The sequence below is a fragment of the Megalobrama amblycephala genome, linkage group LG6 (assembly GCF_018812025.1).
Source record: "Megalobrama amblycephala isolate DHTTF-2021 linkage group LG6, ASM1881202v1, whole genome shotgun sequence".
NCBI lineage: Eukaryota > Metazoa > Chordata > Actinopteri > Cypriniformes > Xenocyprididae > Megalobrama > Megalobrama amblycephala.
Window position 1 is genome coordinate 10,004,428 of NC_063049.1, and position 16,858 is coordinate 10,021,285.

General features: G+C 37.0%; 1 protein-coding gene across 1 annotated transcript in view; it reads right to left on the bottom strand.

Moving 5' to 3' along the window:
- The window catches only part of LOC125269873 (NACHT, LRR and PYD domains-containing protein 3-like), a 52,934-nt gene that overhangs the window by 30,740 nt on the left and 5,336 nt on the right, over positions 1-16,858 (bottom strand). The window contains exons 5-6 of the mRNA XM_048192908.1: positions 6,651-6,824; positions 2,117-2,287 (exon numbers count right to left, since the gene is read on the bottom strand). Of these exons, the coding sequence (XP_048048865.1) occupies positions 2,117-2,287; positions 6,651-6,824 (345 nt within the window). The remainder of the gene's footprint in view (positions 1-2,116; positions 2,288-6,650; positions 6,825-16,858) is intronic.

Below are 16,858 nucleotides of genomic sequence, written 5' to 3' on the forward strand. Positions count from 1 at the left end.
ACAGGGAATAAGAATTGAATCAACTGTAAATGATTCAGAATTAATATTTAACACTTCATCAATTATTCGTCCAGCGAAAATTGAGGTTAGAGTATTTTACCAATTCTGGATAAAATATTATTCTGCGGCCAACAGTAACAATATTTTATTATGATTATTGTTATTATTGTAATTATTATATTATAAGCAAGAGGTAACTTGATCTTTGAGTTTAAGACAGTAATTTGATACACAGCACAAGAAACTCGTATATGTGAAAATCAAAACAAGATTTATTGACTACTTCTAATGATTACAGGAAACTAAGGCTAAACACACACACACACACACACACACACACACACACACACACACACACACACATACATGCACACACATTTGCGGAGTTGATGAGTTATGAAAAGTCCCAAGTTCAGTGCTAACTTAACTCATAACCTGAGGAAAATCACAAAAGCAGAGCTTTGGCTTGATTCTTTAGGTTTAAAGGAGTTTCACCAGTTTCCAGCAAGAGAGAGAGAAGTTTGCTTGTACCTGCGTTTGCTGTGACAGCTGAGGTAATCGGGTTGTTCCGTGACTCGTGTACAGCGGAATCCCGTTCTGGATTGGCTGTCTTTCAGGTGACGTCTTCTCGGGAAAGCCCTGTGGGTTGCGCGGAAGCTTTGAAGGATGCTGCTGGCTGAGCGTCTGGCTTGAGCGGCTCTCTTCTTGGGAGACTTTGGTCAGATATTTCACGAAGTGTTTTGGAGTCTGGATGTGACGGCTGTCGAATGATCAGCGGCGCAGCTCGTGGTTGAAGTCGGGTGTTCGATGGAAAATCAGCCCCGGTCAATCAGTTATCAATGACCCATGCGACTTTTCCGCCGTGGTCAAAGTAGCGGTGTTTCGGCTACCGGCTTCTGACCGATTTCGAGCGATTTCTGACCGACTTCTGGCTTTTTCTGACTTCCAGCTTCTGACATTAGCTTGTTTGGACAGCATAGTTTTAAGGGAGCGATCCTCCAATGAGACGTTGCTACGGAGATTAGACACGCCTCGTCTATTGTCTATTGATCACATCGCGTGATATCTGCAGAACATTCTCCTGTTTTATTAACAACTTTATAAAGTTTCTTAATATTTTCCTGATACTGAATTTCAATGTTTCATTCACACAGAATTACACAGAATTATAAATTCTGCATTTAGAACTCAAACATGGCACACTTCTTACACACATATTACTAGACTGACCTAATTAAAACAATGATTACAATAATGCATTTGAAGAAAACCCACATATTGAATACATTGAATAGACATGTTAGTAATTACATCATGGCATGTATTATTCTGTAGTTAATACTTTAAGTAATCGACAATTATCCCTTTTGAGATTCAAGATTGAGTCCTTAAGCATAGTTTAAACTTTGACCGGAGTCACGAGTGACCGGGTCACGATGGACGGTCAACACAAGGGAGGTATTGATAGGACAGATTCGTCTTTAAATCCGTTGATGGGTATTTTCCTGTTCCGTCCGATAATACAAGAGGGTTTTGTGAGAGAATCAATAGATTTAATGTGATCAAATCCACGTGATGGGTTCTGATTAGTTTATTGCTGATGAGCTAAGAAGTCCTTTAGACAGAGTCCTTTGTTAAAAGAAGTCACGTCCTCACTTTTGTTAAGGCTAGGCGTTTCCTGTCAGGAAATGGATCTTTTGGACCAAATGAAGCTTTGTTCAATCATGTTGTTCATTGATAAAGTCATTGGTAAGTTCTGTCGAGCAATGCCCTACATTTTGTATAATTTTTTTCAATGGTTCACAATTGCACACTTTTTGTCCAGGTCACTAATTTGTAATGCGTCATTCCAATAAATATTTTTTTTATATAATTTTGTATAATTTCAAACTTTGTAATTATACTCTCTGGGATGCCTACTACTCCTGGTTTAAAAGCTTGACGGAAATTGTTCTTCAAATGTTTCTTTGTCAATTTTCTAACAAGGATCATGTTACGATAGGACAAACCTGTCAGCAGATTATATCAGATTATATCAAGATCAATAAAAGTTTTACTTGTTTTACAGTTTTATTAATGGTAATAAAATTCATGTTTAACCATGTCAAATACTCACATCAGTGTGTTGAGTTGACAGTGAATATCCTGCAGTAGAGCAGCGATCTGATTCACTCGTGTGTCTCCTAGTTCACGTTCACTCAGATTCAGCGTTCTCAGGAGTAAAGGGTTTTCACCAACAACTGTATTCACATACTGACAGGCTTCATCTGCAGCAGGACCCAAAAACCTGCAAAAGAGAAGATGAAGCAATAACTTGGTGGAATGACAAAATCTTGAAATGACATAGTCAACTTTGATGTAACAACATATTATGTAGCTTATTGTAGGAGCTGAACGATTTCAGATTTTTTAAAGTCGACATTTATGTTATTGAAGTCGAGTCGGCGTCGACTAGTTGATGATGACTTCATTAACGAACAAATAAGGGTCCGTTCACACAGAACTAGGGGTGTAACGATACGCTCAGGTCACGATACGGTACGTATCTCGATACGGAGTTCACGATACGATACGTATCACGATATTTTGAACAAAATGAAACTGAAATTCAAACAAGATTTATTCAAAAAACATGAACAAATTTCAATAATTTTCCTTGTTGTACATACAAGATCACATTTCAAGGTTTAATAAAAAACCTTCTGTATTCAAATTAACAGTTGAATAGGGCTGCCTGTCACTGAAAAAAAAATGTTAAATTTAACATGAATTATGAATAGGGGCCGTTCACATATTGCGTCTAAAATCGGCATTCTGAAAAGTTGAGAATTGCATGCGCGTCGCGACCGCGTGGATCCCATTATGAACTGACTTGCACGCGGAAAAGACGCAATATGTGAACGGCCCCACAGAACTTCTTAAAGCAAAGCATCACAAACGTCTTTTGCTTTTCTGTGAGCACAGCTGTTGCTGTGCACTGCGGTGAAAGAAAGCCACGACTTTTCTCACGCGACCATGCAAGAGACTGACATGAGAAACGTTTAAACCTGCTTGCAAGATTCAATGTGTGCCCGAAACACTTACTGAACTAGAGAGCTGATTGAGACACGCCATTTATATGCGGTGACAACCGGCTTCTCTCACTGCCACCTTGCAGAGTAGGTCACGTCGGCAGCTCAACCAATAAGATTAAACTGCCGTCATATCGTAAAAGTATCGCCATCACTCTACGATGCATATCGTAACATGTTTGCATCGCGAAATATCGTACTACGATAAATCGTTACACCCCTACACAGAACGCACCTTTCCATTCCAGAGCGCAACTTTTCCATTGTTTTTCTATGTAATCACGCTCTAGACAGACACGTATGACAATTGAGCTCGTGTCTTGCATCTTTTGCAGCATCTTGCACTTGACACAACATTCTAAAAATTTAGCGCTCCTGTTCAAATCGAACACATCTCAAGACCTTGCATTTTTCCCCCATTCAACTGCCCCCGTCTTGCATTTTTGAAACTCAAACTTGTGCTCAGCTAAGGCATATGACGCTGCCCACAAATATTGCTCCTACATAACAGCTCATTTTTATCAGTTCTATTGTCTTTGGGTCATTATATTTTTTCACAGATTTCTGCGTGTCCTAGATCGGATGCAGTAAAGATTACAGCACAGTAAAGATTACATTTATATGAATGCATTAGTGAAAGATTGCGTGTAAATTAATTCTACCTGGCAGCTTCTCTCTACAAATAGTGAAGCTGTGGGTTTTAGTTACTAAGACAAATATGCTAGAACTTTTCAGTTTATAAGATATTTTACTGATAAATCACAGAACAGCATTTACAATACATTTCTGCGCTGTTGAACGATTCTGTGAGTGTGGGCGATCTGTGTGGTACTGTCTGTGTGTGCGTTATGTACACTGTAATGCCTGAAGTTGATTTAACCCAAATTAATTAAATACACAAAAACATAAACCTTTTAATTTTCTCTTCATTACACAATTGTTTTGGTTTTTGTGCATGATTTGCATGAATTCTCTCATTCTACTGGAATGTTTTAGTTCAATCAATTTAACTGTGCTAATTCAAGTCTTTTGTCAATGGCAACGAACGGAAACGCAACACAAGGAAGAATGAGTCTGTCCTCCAAAAAACGACCCTATAGGTCATTTCTCAAGCACCTTATTACAACCTATATTTAAGTTTTAAAGTCATGCGCCCTCTAGCAGGTGTAAAAATAATGACAGTGTTGTGTTACGTCTGTCGTCATAAAATGATGTATGACTGTCGTTACCAATCAAAATGCGTGTTCATTTAAATGCAATGTGTGGACTTTTTACACCATTTGTCCTATTTCCATTTATCAAAACTCTTTTTTTTTATTATTAACGACTACACTCACCCCTAATGATCTTATAATACATGATGCATTGCTATGTCCGTTATCCCATAATTCACACTTTTGGAAACTTTTGCTTCAACGGATATTAGACAACACTGCAAAATCAAGCTGTTATATTCATATATTTATTGTCCAACATTACAAATTTTTCTGATGCATGTCCTTAATTTAATTTCATATGTTGGTAATAATTCAGTGTTTATAAGCCTTTTAAAGAATTTGAACCAAAACTGACTGGGTTTCTAGAGAGCAAAGGTTTTGTAAAAAAATGTAGAAGACTTGCACACAAAGTCTGTAAAATAAACTGTTAAAAGGATTTGATGATCACTAGTGGTAGTATTGTATTCTGTGTTGTCATCATTCAGGTTGGATTTTGTCTTTAATGTATGTTTTTTTTTTTTTAACAAAGCAGCTGTTATTGCCATAGAAACTAGTGGACTGCCAACTCGCTTTCACCCCAAAATGGCGGAAACTCAGGGCTGCTGCTGGGCGCCGGTGTTGCAACGGAACGTTCTATTGAGTGTCGCTTCTTGTTAGTGTATTCTTTGCTATGGGTCGTATTTCAGGGAAGTGACAAACGACTTATATGGTCATACTGGTTGGAGAACATGTTGGGAAGAATCTGATTGGGCAGTTTGAAGTGACACCAAGCAGGAATGTAGCGCATATTTCTGTCAACATTTGCTGGTAAGTTGAAGAACTTTTATATTTTACTCTTAAACAAGCTCTTATTAATTATTTTCAGAATATAAAAATGAGATACACATCAATATTATTCTCAAGGGATAGCAGTTAGCTTGGCTGCATAACTTACATGCCAGTTAAGACTTTCGCCGTGGTCTCTTCACAGATCGCATTGTTTCGTAACTAATTTGGTCACATGTTTTGAAAATTATACCGATATCTGGTCGATGGTTCTCAATAAACTGAGGAGTGAAAGCAACGTCTCTTAATCGGTGAAAAACCTTGCTTGTCATTAAGGTAACGTTAAGATTATAGCGAACGCGCGAGTGTGTTATATTAAGTGTTTCATCTTTTTGAATAATTAATGCATTCTTGTTATTTTTGTCAATATTTGTAAGCACAATAATGTTCGTATTAAACGTGAATGACTCTGTTCTGATCATGGCAGTCTGCTCTTAGCAGGTCAAGCGCCAATAGGCAAAACACCACAGCTGCGTTTTGCAAAAGCATCGTCAATCCAAGTTGATCATGTCTAAGCTAAGTTATCCACAAAATAAATGCAACATTGTGCTCACCCGTGTGCTGTTAGCCAAGCTAGCTAGCTTGTGTTTACGTTTCAGTTGGATTCTATTCTGTGATGTGCTTTTTGGAGTGTTAAATATAGTTTGCATTGTCTGCTGGTAAAAAATGAATGTAATAATGTGGATTTTTGTCACTCAGCAGATTCCAAGCAGATCCAATCAAAGCTAAGCTTCAGTCTTGACCAGCTCTGTCAGGTAAAGTGAAATGCCTATGTTCATGTTTTGTGTTTTTGCTCATACACATGAAAAATAGACATTCAAATTTGGCATTTGTTCAGTTTTGACAATTTCCTTATGTTAACAAACTATAGTTTTAGGTGTACCAGCAGGCTGGTTGGGAAGAAGAGAGTGATTTGAGAGATTTTGTGCAACAGACTAAGGTGTATAAATTAAGCTGAAGTGTCAGCATCATTTTGAAATTATGCATGTGAATATTTTTTGTTTTGTTTTAGTAATCTCGTTTTTTATGTTTAGGCTTCTGCTGAGGAGGACACATAACAGCCTAGAAAGTGAAGATAATACACTGCCCTTAAACCTCCACTTTTTTAGGGCAACAAGTTTTCATACATTTTTTTGGTTCAATCAACTTGTACAGGCTTACAGTGTAGCAGAGCAGTTTAGAACGGCAATTAACATACCTGTACAATAAGCTGTTTAAAATACGCATTCATCCAATCAATATTGAGAATCCAGATGGTATAATCTAACATATCTTGTGGAGCGCTCTTGGAGAATGCATTTATTTGTCATTAACTCTTAGATACAGAGCATAAATACAGACTTAAAAGACTTTTTATCCAGCTACACCCTTTATAGGCTATGACAACAACTAGTTGACATCATGCTTAAAGCGTCATGACAGAGCATTAAAGTCGACTAGTCAGTGCATCCTCTAGTTTATTTTATTACCAAAATAGTAATTCTATAAATAATTTGGCTACATATAATTTATTTTGTATTATTTCATCATGTCTCACCTCAGTGTCTTCAGTTGGTAGTTTGGATCCTGTAGTAAATCACTGAGCTTCTTCACTCCTGATTGTCCAGGATCATTTCCTGTGAGATCCAGCTCTATCAGGTGTGAAGGGTTTGATCTCAGAGTTGAAGCCAGAGTTTTATAACCTTCTTCTGTGATACTGCAGTTTGAAAGACTAGTACAGAAATGAAAAAGTAACATTCAGCTAATTAATCAATTATTGTAGAAAGTACCTGAACAAAATGGAATAGGCTTAACCCTTATCTGTGAAACCGGGCAATGAACAACTACAGGAAGTGTTTGGTTGGGACAAAGTTGGCAAGTTGAAATCAGAATCAATAATAAGTAGATATCTTAAAGCAATAAGATTTTATCACATTTAATCTTAAGATAAGTTATAATTATCAGATCTCGCCCTTCTTTCTCAAATTAACAGATATGAATTCTGTCTTAACACTAGGGTTGCATCTAAAGCTTTATGTTACTTTATGTTAATCCACTGTGTTACAACTCAAATGACAAGGAAATGTATATTACAGTTTTTCTCAATTGTTTACACACAAATATTGGTACTTGAGACACAATGACCTCAACATGTAACTCATGCACCAACCCCCTGAACCAATTCTGCTAAACTACAAGCACAATTCCTGCTTTACACTCACATTGCAGTTCTAAAACACACTTTTTTCAAAACACTACACACAATTCTCTGCATTTGGCACAATTTTCGGGCAGAAAAATCTCTTGTTTTCACAAGGAACACACTGCCATTCAAATATGCACACTGACTCATCACATGGGCAAACACCTGTCACACATTTTTACAATTAGCAAACAGAGCTTTAGCATAAAAGGGCAACAGGTGAGCTCTTCTGTTTTGGAGCAATGGATGCCAACAATGGAAACAGAGGCAGAGCAGCATATTTTTTTTTTACTGTAACTGTATACAGTAAATTCTTCTGTTGTTTTGTATGTATACCACTGTATGTGCAACTTTGCATTGGTTGGGATGTGCACTGTACATTGTTTTTGTTGGAAAAATAAAATATATTTGTTACCGTGTATTTGTGTGTTCTGACTATAAAAACTACTATTATATATACTACAAATATTTTACAACACACTTATGTATGTACTGTCTGTAGTAAGTGTAACACTGAACCAAATAAAGACCAAAGTCATTATGATGAATGGAGAAGTGTTTTCCAATCATCATAGTGTTTTACATAGAGCACATCAGTGTTCAACTGGTTCTTATAAATGTCTATTCATATGATGGTTTGTGTGTGTCATTTGAAAACAAAATACCATTTTGAGAAGAAAGAACATTGTTTTGAATGTAAAGTTTCATTTTGCAGGAGAATTGAGGGGTTTTGCCCATTGTGTGTGTGTTTTTTGATTTGTGTGTAGAGTTCTGAGAGTATGAGGCATGCTTTCAGAAAATGTGTGTAAACAATTAAGAAAAACTGTAAAGTAATTATTAGCCTCTGTAAAAAATCGAACCGTACCATTCTGCACACTCGGTTCGGCACGCACTTACACCGTGGTTCATCTCTATCTGACGACGCATACGCATCTTTAATATGGCTTGTAGAAAATAAATAAAATAGACAGAGTTAGGCTAATGTAAGTTTCTGTCGATGGATACGCATTCTGGCTTCCCCTGAACTGTTCAATGCGAGTGTCGTATGCTTTATATCACCAGTCATTTACGCCGTCATCACCCGGGTGTTGATAGCGCGCAAGCGCAGGTGAGACCTGAACAGCACATGTTGCTATCTGCATTTAAACTACATTTATTTAAGCCTTGCCAATTTAAACATTCGAGTGCAAGCCGCGAAAGAGAACTTACGCGTGTGCTGCGAGAAGATTTGTGCACTCATCCAAAGCGCACATGTATTGAGGTCTCTGTCAAGTCTTGTGTTTGAACTGACAAATTCACACAAAATTATGTCAACATGCCCATCTTGAACTTCGGTAAAGTTGGTTTTATATTCGCACGTTCGGACATCCGTATTCAATAGTCTTGTTAATCACACTACATTGGACATTCAGTGGACATTCACAAGTAAATATGCTATTAAAACAATACTTGCCTATTTTGATCGACTGTGAAAAATGTTGTAAGTTGACAATCGTTGGTTGTCAATATCATGTTGCTGCTTAAACTTCGCAAACATTAATTTATTGCACATTTATTGGAAAGTCTGAATTTATCAGAAGTCCGAATGTGCGAATATAAAACCAACTTTACCCAAGTCCATCTTGACGAGTATCCTAGCAAGCATTGTCGGTTATGTCTTAAAGGTGCCCAAGAATGTTTTTTCACAAGATGTAATATAAGTCTAAGGTGTCTCCTGAATGTGTCTGTGAAGTTTCAGCTCAAAATACCCCATAGATTTTTTTAAATTAATTTTTTTAACTGCCTATTTTGGGGCATCATTAACAATCCACTGATTTACACTTGGCGCCGCCCCCTTAAATCGCGTGCTCCCTGCCACACGAGCTCTCGACTATATTACAGCGCATTTACAAAGTTCACACAGCTAATATAACCCTCAAATGGATCTTTACAAGATGTTTGATGGATCCTAAATGGTCCATATTCATATTATTAATATTTATGTTAATCGTCTATGGCTTATGATTTAACAGTTTTACTTCTGATTTCATATATTTATGTACTTCTACTTATGTTCAATTGTTCTTCAAGTGTTCCGGTGTGACAGGTCACGCTGACACGTTTGTGGTTAGACATTGGACGCCTGCCAAGTACTGTATAAGTGATGTTTTTCTGAATTAACCATTTGAATTTGAATCTGATCAAAATATGTCTATTATTCCTGATGACATTTAAAAGGGTAAGATTCGCAAAATTCCCAAAGGGGGTCAAAACAACTCTTATATCTATTTTTGACACTGGGTAAAACCATTTAACCTTTTAACAAAAACATTTGTTTGTGTGGGATGTAAATTTCCCTATATGCTCATGGTATAAAGCTGACCGGGTCATTGATAATTCAGCTTTTTCTCTCTTACTCTCCTGGGCTTCTGCTTCTCTCTTATCTGCAAATGTTTTAATTCTTTTTGATTTTTATCTATTAGATACAATACTCTGGATTTTACAATACTCTACATTTTATTATTAACTATTGACTAATACTTTATGATGGTTATTTTACCTTTTGGTTTTATTAAGTATTTTCATTATCGATTAAAGTTTGCGTGTGAGGCTAAATTTAATTGTAATGAATAAATAATTTTTCATCAACTTTATTTGCTGCCTGGATCTCATTTTCCCAAGTTTTTGCATCAATGTTCGTCATGCATGCTGTATGCATGCTTCGATTTATGTGAGTAAAGTATTTATTTGGATGTTAAAGTTTTATTCTGAGTGAATTTGAGGCTGTCTTCCGTGGCTAACGGCTAATGCTACACTGTTGGAGAGATTTATAAAGAATGAAGTTGTGTTTATGAATTATACAGACTGCAAGTGTTTAAAAAATGAAAATAGCGACAGCTCTTGTCTCTGTGAATACAGTAAGAAACGATGGTAACTTTAACCTCATTTAACAGTACATTAGCAACATGCTAACGAAACATTTAGAAAGACAATTTACAAATATCAGTAAACATATCATGCTATCATGGATTATGTCAGTTATTATTGCTCCATCTGCCATTTTTTGCTGTTGTTCTTGCTTACCTAGTCTGATGATTCGGCTGTGTGCAGCTCCAGACGTTAACTGGCTGCCCTTGTGTAATCCCTTTCATAATGTTGGGAACATGGGCTGGCATTATGCAAATATTGGGGCATACACCCCGACTGTTACGTAACAGTCGGTGTTATGTTGAGATTCGCCTGTTCTTCGGAGGTCATTTAAACAAATGAGATTTATATAAGAAGGAGGAAACAATGGAGTTTGAGACTCACTGTATGTCATTTCCATGTACTGAACTTTTGTTATTCAACTATGCCAAGGTAAATTCAATTTTTGAATCTAGGGCACCTTTAAGTGAACTTACACACTCGAGAAAGAACACGTGTTCAGTATCAGTGTACTGATCCGTGTATTATGTCTTAAATTATGCCCTTGCATTCCTGCTGTCTGAATGTGTTTTTAATGTCAGTCAAACAACAAAAGACAAGGAAATCACTCATTGCTCATGACGGAATAGTAACTTAATAATTAATAATGACAGGAACAGAAACAGGAACAGGAACAGGGACGTCACGTGACGTCACGTGAAAACAGAGACTACACTCACCAAAAGCAGGTTACATAAAACAATACATGACAAAGGAACATGGGGAAGACAATGGTTATAAATACAAGAACTGATGGAACACATGACTAGGACAACCAATGGGGAAGTGACACAAGGAACAAGAGAACCAATGACAGAATAAACTCAGAAAACCACATGACTATAACCAACCAAGATTACTTAATTTATACAGTGAAGAAGATTATATGCAATGTTGTTTTACATTTTGTTAGCTACTTTATTCAATTTCTGTACCTTAAAACTGGATACATGAAAAACCTGAAAAGCTTTATTTATTTATTTGTATCTTTGTTTTACTGAATTTATTTGTGCTGCTTGATTATTTGTTCTTATTTTCTTTATTTTTATTTGACATACCGAACCGTACCGAAACCGTGTGTCATGGGTGTTTTGGTTTTGTGTTCATGTTTTTGATTTCATGTCTTTTATTTTGTAGTTTGTTTCATTTTGCTTGTTTGTGTCATGTTTCCATTGCTCCTCATGTTCTCCCTTAGTCCATGTGTCGTGTTCTCATTGGTTGGTTGTAACGTCTGGATGGATCTGTTCAGAGTCAATAAACTTTGGAGTTTTCAGAACGCTTTTAACCTGGTGAACTTTGTTTATAAATCACTAAATCGGCGCCGGACGGCTGTGACTTTCGGCAGGTTTGTGGGCCTGCTATGGTAAACAGAAAAGTCCAACTTCCTCACTTTGGTGACTTCAAAAGGAGCACCCCCCCCAGAGACTGACCAGATCCACATTCCAACACCCCACACACACAGGGACACACAAAAACACACACACAGACACATACAGAAACTCACAAACATACATTTTTGACTGTATATGTAAAATACAAATTATGCCAACATATACCCATCCTGTATTTTGTGAGCGTATGCATGTTTCCTAGTGTTTAAAGGAGTGTATTTGTGCTAGTGTGCATGATAATAGTGGAATTCTGTCTGTAAACCATAACTTCTTCCCTATGCCTTTCCGACCTATCGAGTTTGATCTCGTTTTAAAGCTCCGGACTTGAGCTATTCATTGAGACATGTCACAAAACGGACAAATGCATTTTTCTATGTGTTTAATGATCCTGTGAAGAACGTACTCCATCTCGAAATCCGATCGGATAATCATCAAGTATGCAAATTCAGCTAGGAGACCAAACAAAGCAACTTTGCCCGCCAAATAGTGCTGCGCATCTATTGGTCGCTACAATTCAGGAGGTGTGTTAGCTTGGGTTTCCATAAAGACAACGACACACACCTTCACTGGCGCTTCTCTTCTTCTTCTCCTTTGTCTCCCGACTGACTCACGAGCACCTCGTGCACGGACGCCTCAGGTGACCGCGCTTCCCAACCACGCGCGCAGTTCGGGAGGACCACTTCCTTAGACTTTCTCTCTCTTCGGCTAAGTTACTTAAGCTTAAACCTCTTTTGAAAACCCCGCCGGAGAAACCCTCTCTGAAAGGACCAACCCAGCCAGGCGCATTGAAACTGCTACACACGGACTTGAACCAATAAGCAAGTATTATCATTTATCTGAATTTGTCTAAACTGATTTCTGTGCTGGCTCTCTCTCAAAAAGGTTTAACAAAGAATTTGCTATCCTTTGATCATCTTTCTTTCCATGTCTTTTCTTCATTCTCACTCTTGTGTATATATATGTGTATACTTCTGTATATATTTTAGACGTATAATCTCTGTAGCCGTAGCTGCATATATTAAACACTTAATTCATGCTCGATTGTTCTGTTGTTCTTTCAACTGAAGACCAAGTCACTTTAACGTTTTTCGATCGCTTTATGCTTTGATGCTATAATAGCAAGTTATTTTCATGGCCAGAGAATAACTCTGTTTATAATATTCTGTGAGGGACTTAGTTTGCTGGACAAACGAACAGTTTCTCTAAATAATTATTAAACCAGAACTAATCATATATGTAATTGATTATAATTCGTTGTAATTGATTCACAATATATGTTTAATTCCCCGTTGGGTCGATATATGAATCATAATTTATTCATAACCTTATGAATTATTATATTCATATTTCATCCATAAATTTATTAATAACCGCTACATTCGTTACATGGTTATAGTCATGTGGTTTTCTGAGTTTATTCTGTCATTGGTTCTCTTGTTCCTTGTGTCACTTCCCCATTGGTTGTCCTAGTCATGTGTTCCATCAGTTCTTGTATTTATAACCATTGTCTTCCCCATGTTCCTTTGTCATGTATTGTTTTATGTAACCTGCTTTTGGTGAGTGTAGTCTCTGTTTTCACGTGACGTCACGTGACGTCCCTGTTCCTGTTCCTGTTCCTGTTTCTGTTCCTGTTTCTGTTCCTGTTTGTATTTTGGATTTACATTATTAAAACTGCACTTGGGTTCTCACTACACACGCCTCCAGTGGACTCCCTGTTACACCGTGAGCCTAAAACCGTGATACAGACTGAACCGTGAGTAATCTGAACCATTGCACCCCTACTAAATGATAATGTAAATTGTTGTTGTCAATTATTTCCCATTTCTAGAATTATCAATTAGTTGATGTATTGAAATATTTTACCTGTTCCGTTGCTTTCGCGCATCACTAGTACACGCAGTGCTCAGTAATTTATGGGAGTGAAAATTGCTGAACTGAATTAGCTCCCGAAAAATGCAGGTAGTGACAACCGCATTTACAAATTCTATGCAGTGTGTACAGAGCCAAACTGAACAACTAGTTGTTAATGACGTATTTTACAGTATTTCACAATTGCTAAAACACTAAACCCCATTCTCTGAACCCAATGCTCAGTGGCACTGTGTTACAAAATGGTAAATACAGGTGGCAAAAGTTATACACAACTACAACACAGTTGTCATCCTTTAAACACAATGACTCAAAATTATTCACAATTATTTCTAATGATGTGATCAAACCAACTGTATAAAATAAAGGTCAGTTCAGAGTGCACAGGTGACACAGGTGCTGAATGATGATACCAACAATAGATGGAAACAATCTGAAAAGTAGAGGAGGAAGAGTATGTGTAAGAGGATGATGAGGAGAAAGAGCAAGGGGTGTGGAGACAAGGCTGTCAAGGCTGGATCCAGCTCAGATTTTTCCCTTTGCCGGGCAAGAGACGACATTGACTGTGATGCGGAAAATGTCCTCAACAATATTCAACAATATTATTGATCTGACAGTACTGACATTATAGGATGAGAACTGAACTAAGCTAGCCTAGATGATGACATCACTGTTTTCTGCAGAACTGCTTTATAGAGGAAAATAATTACAGTAATTTACATAATAATTGATGGTCTTTACAATGTAAGTGAATCAACACTGAACTGACTTCAGCTGAACAATGACACTATTTTCTTAGAGCTGTACAGCCAAAATGAACCCTCTTTGCATTACTGATCATCATGTACCTGTTATCACTGTAAAGCTGCTTTGACTAGACTAGACTAGACTAGACTATACTAGACTAGACTAGACTAGACTAGTATTTGTGTAGTATAAATTGCAATTGAAATAAAGGTGACTTGACTTGATTTAGGCCGGACCCAACATGAAGACGTGATGCTGAAGCAGAATGAATCTCTCACTCTGAACTTTGTTTTTTTGTGTGTGTGTGTGTACTGTATCATGCTTTTCATTTAGAGTTTTCTTTGACCTTTTAGTCATTTGCATTTAGACTGCTGTATGTTGACTGCAGTATGTAAGTACTGTATATACAGACATTCAATTCTATATAATATTGGATATAATACTGTACTTGCAGTACATACAGTATACTATATATTTACATTACTTGTGATTTCTATACATTTTATGTAATGGCAAAATGTGTTTACTGTGTTACAATATATTTTTTTCTGAAACCTCATGTTCTGGATGTTGTGTTTTCCATTTTTTAATGTAGTGTCTAATGAATGATCTGTAGTGTTTATATATTGTTTAATGTGTGTATGATCTGAAAGCTTTGTTTGATTTTGCCATAAGAGTCAGAGGTTTTGTGAAATTAGTTTGAAGTTTGGATTTGTGTTTAATGTTTTGAGAAAATGAGTGATGGTTTCAAGAAATGTGTTTTAGCAATTGTGAAATACTGTATTGTGCATCAAAAATGTTTCTGTATGTTTGAATGTGCAGTGCAAGAAATCGCAGGAAAAGCAGATGAGCCTTGACTCATTCATGTTGCCAGATTTTGCTAGAAAAACAACAAACAAGAACAAGCCCACAATTAACAGAAATAAATCCAAATGCTTTATGCTGAAAATAAGACCAATATTGTGACCCACAGTTTAATTACATAAAAAGCTGATTGCTTTATGAGCCAAGCTTAAAGGGGTGGTTCACAGTTTTTTTTTCTAGGCTTCATTGTGTTTATGGGATGCAGTTTAACATGTCTTAATGCTTTGTTTTTTAAAAAATGTTGTATTTTATATATATTTTACATTTATTCTACACCGCTGTTTCCATTGTCATTTGAACGGCCGGATTGACTTCCTGCTTCTCTGATACCACTCCCTCCGAAATATGCAATGGGCTCAGATTGGTTAGCTGGCCCAGTGTATTGTGATACGCTGAAGTGTCTGGAAACGCCACGCCCCTTACCATTAGTTGTTACACGTGCTTCAGTGGAAATGTAAATAATGGTGTCTATATTATCAATTTGAGCCTGAATCAGACCCAAATAGCAGTATTGATGAAAAGGGTCAAGCAGAACCTCTGCAAGCATGGTTTATTTCTATTTGAATTTGTGTCAAAGTGTTTAGATGCTGTCACTTGTAAATGTTACTGCTGTTTGTTCGCTTTTAATATATGGTTTTATCCTGATTAAAGCTTTACTGTAGCCGAATACATGACTAAGTAGTAGCATTTTTGTAAAGGTATCGTTTAATTTATAGCATGAACAACTGTTTACCTATGAGGTAAACCTATAGACCTATAGACGTTTGTTGGCGTTTGTTGGAGAAGTATGCAATAGAATTTAGCTAACTGGCTAGCGAAGCAAAACCGCATTGGTCTTTGTATACGTCCTTGATGCAACCAAAAAATAGCAACAGAACTATACATTTAAAAGACATGTACTTACAGGTTTGGGCCCATAAACAGCAGCTTCTGCGGAACTGCTTCATCTTTCAGTAATAGTCTTGGTGCAAATCCAGCATTGAACTAGGGCTGCCACTAATGACTATTTTTATATCGATTAATCTATCAACTAATTTATCAATTAATCGATTAATCTAAATGACTAGCAGAATCTAATGTGACGAGCAGGGTGGGCGAGAGCCATGAGGGAACGGCGCGAGGCCGGTGACGCGAGTGATAATGAGCATCACCTGTGAGGCGCGGCGGCCTCGAGTCTCTCACGGAGGAGCTCCGGAGGCATAAAAGGAGGAGCAACGACAGTGAAGGACGAGAGAGGACCAGGCCTGGATATTATTTTATGTTTGTGTGGCCGGCAGATGTCCGCGAGGGTCTGCCGGCATTACTTTCGTTTTGTTCTTTGTTTATTTTGAATTAAAGTTTTGTTGAACGTTCGCCGGTTCCCGCCTCCTTCTTCCCGTATTTACAAACTGTTACAGACTAATTTCCAACAAAAATCAACAATCTTAAGAAAATTTTATTTAGCTTGCAACTTAGGCATTCAGTAGTGTACTATAAAAAAAAGTATAAATTTGATAATCATATTCAGGACCCTATCAGTAAGAGTCTTTCTTTGCAGGAATTCAGTCACACAACTTGGAAAACTTTTCATATTGTATATGAATAGTATTTATTAACTGTGTACATATTATTATATATAAATTTGTATTTTTAAATGTTATTCATTATGTTATTATACCGTCACGCAATCAAATGTCCTTAAAATGGGACACTTAACCGTTACAGTGGTTCTCAATTCCACTCCTCGTGACCCAAATTCTCTTACTT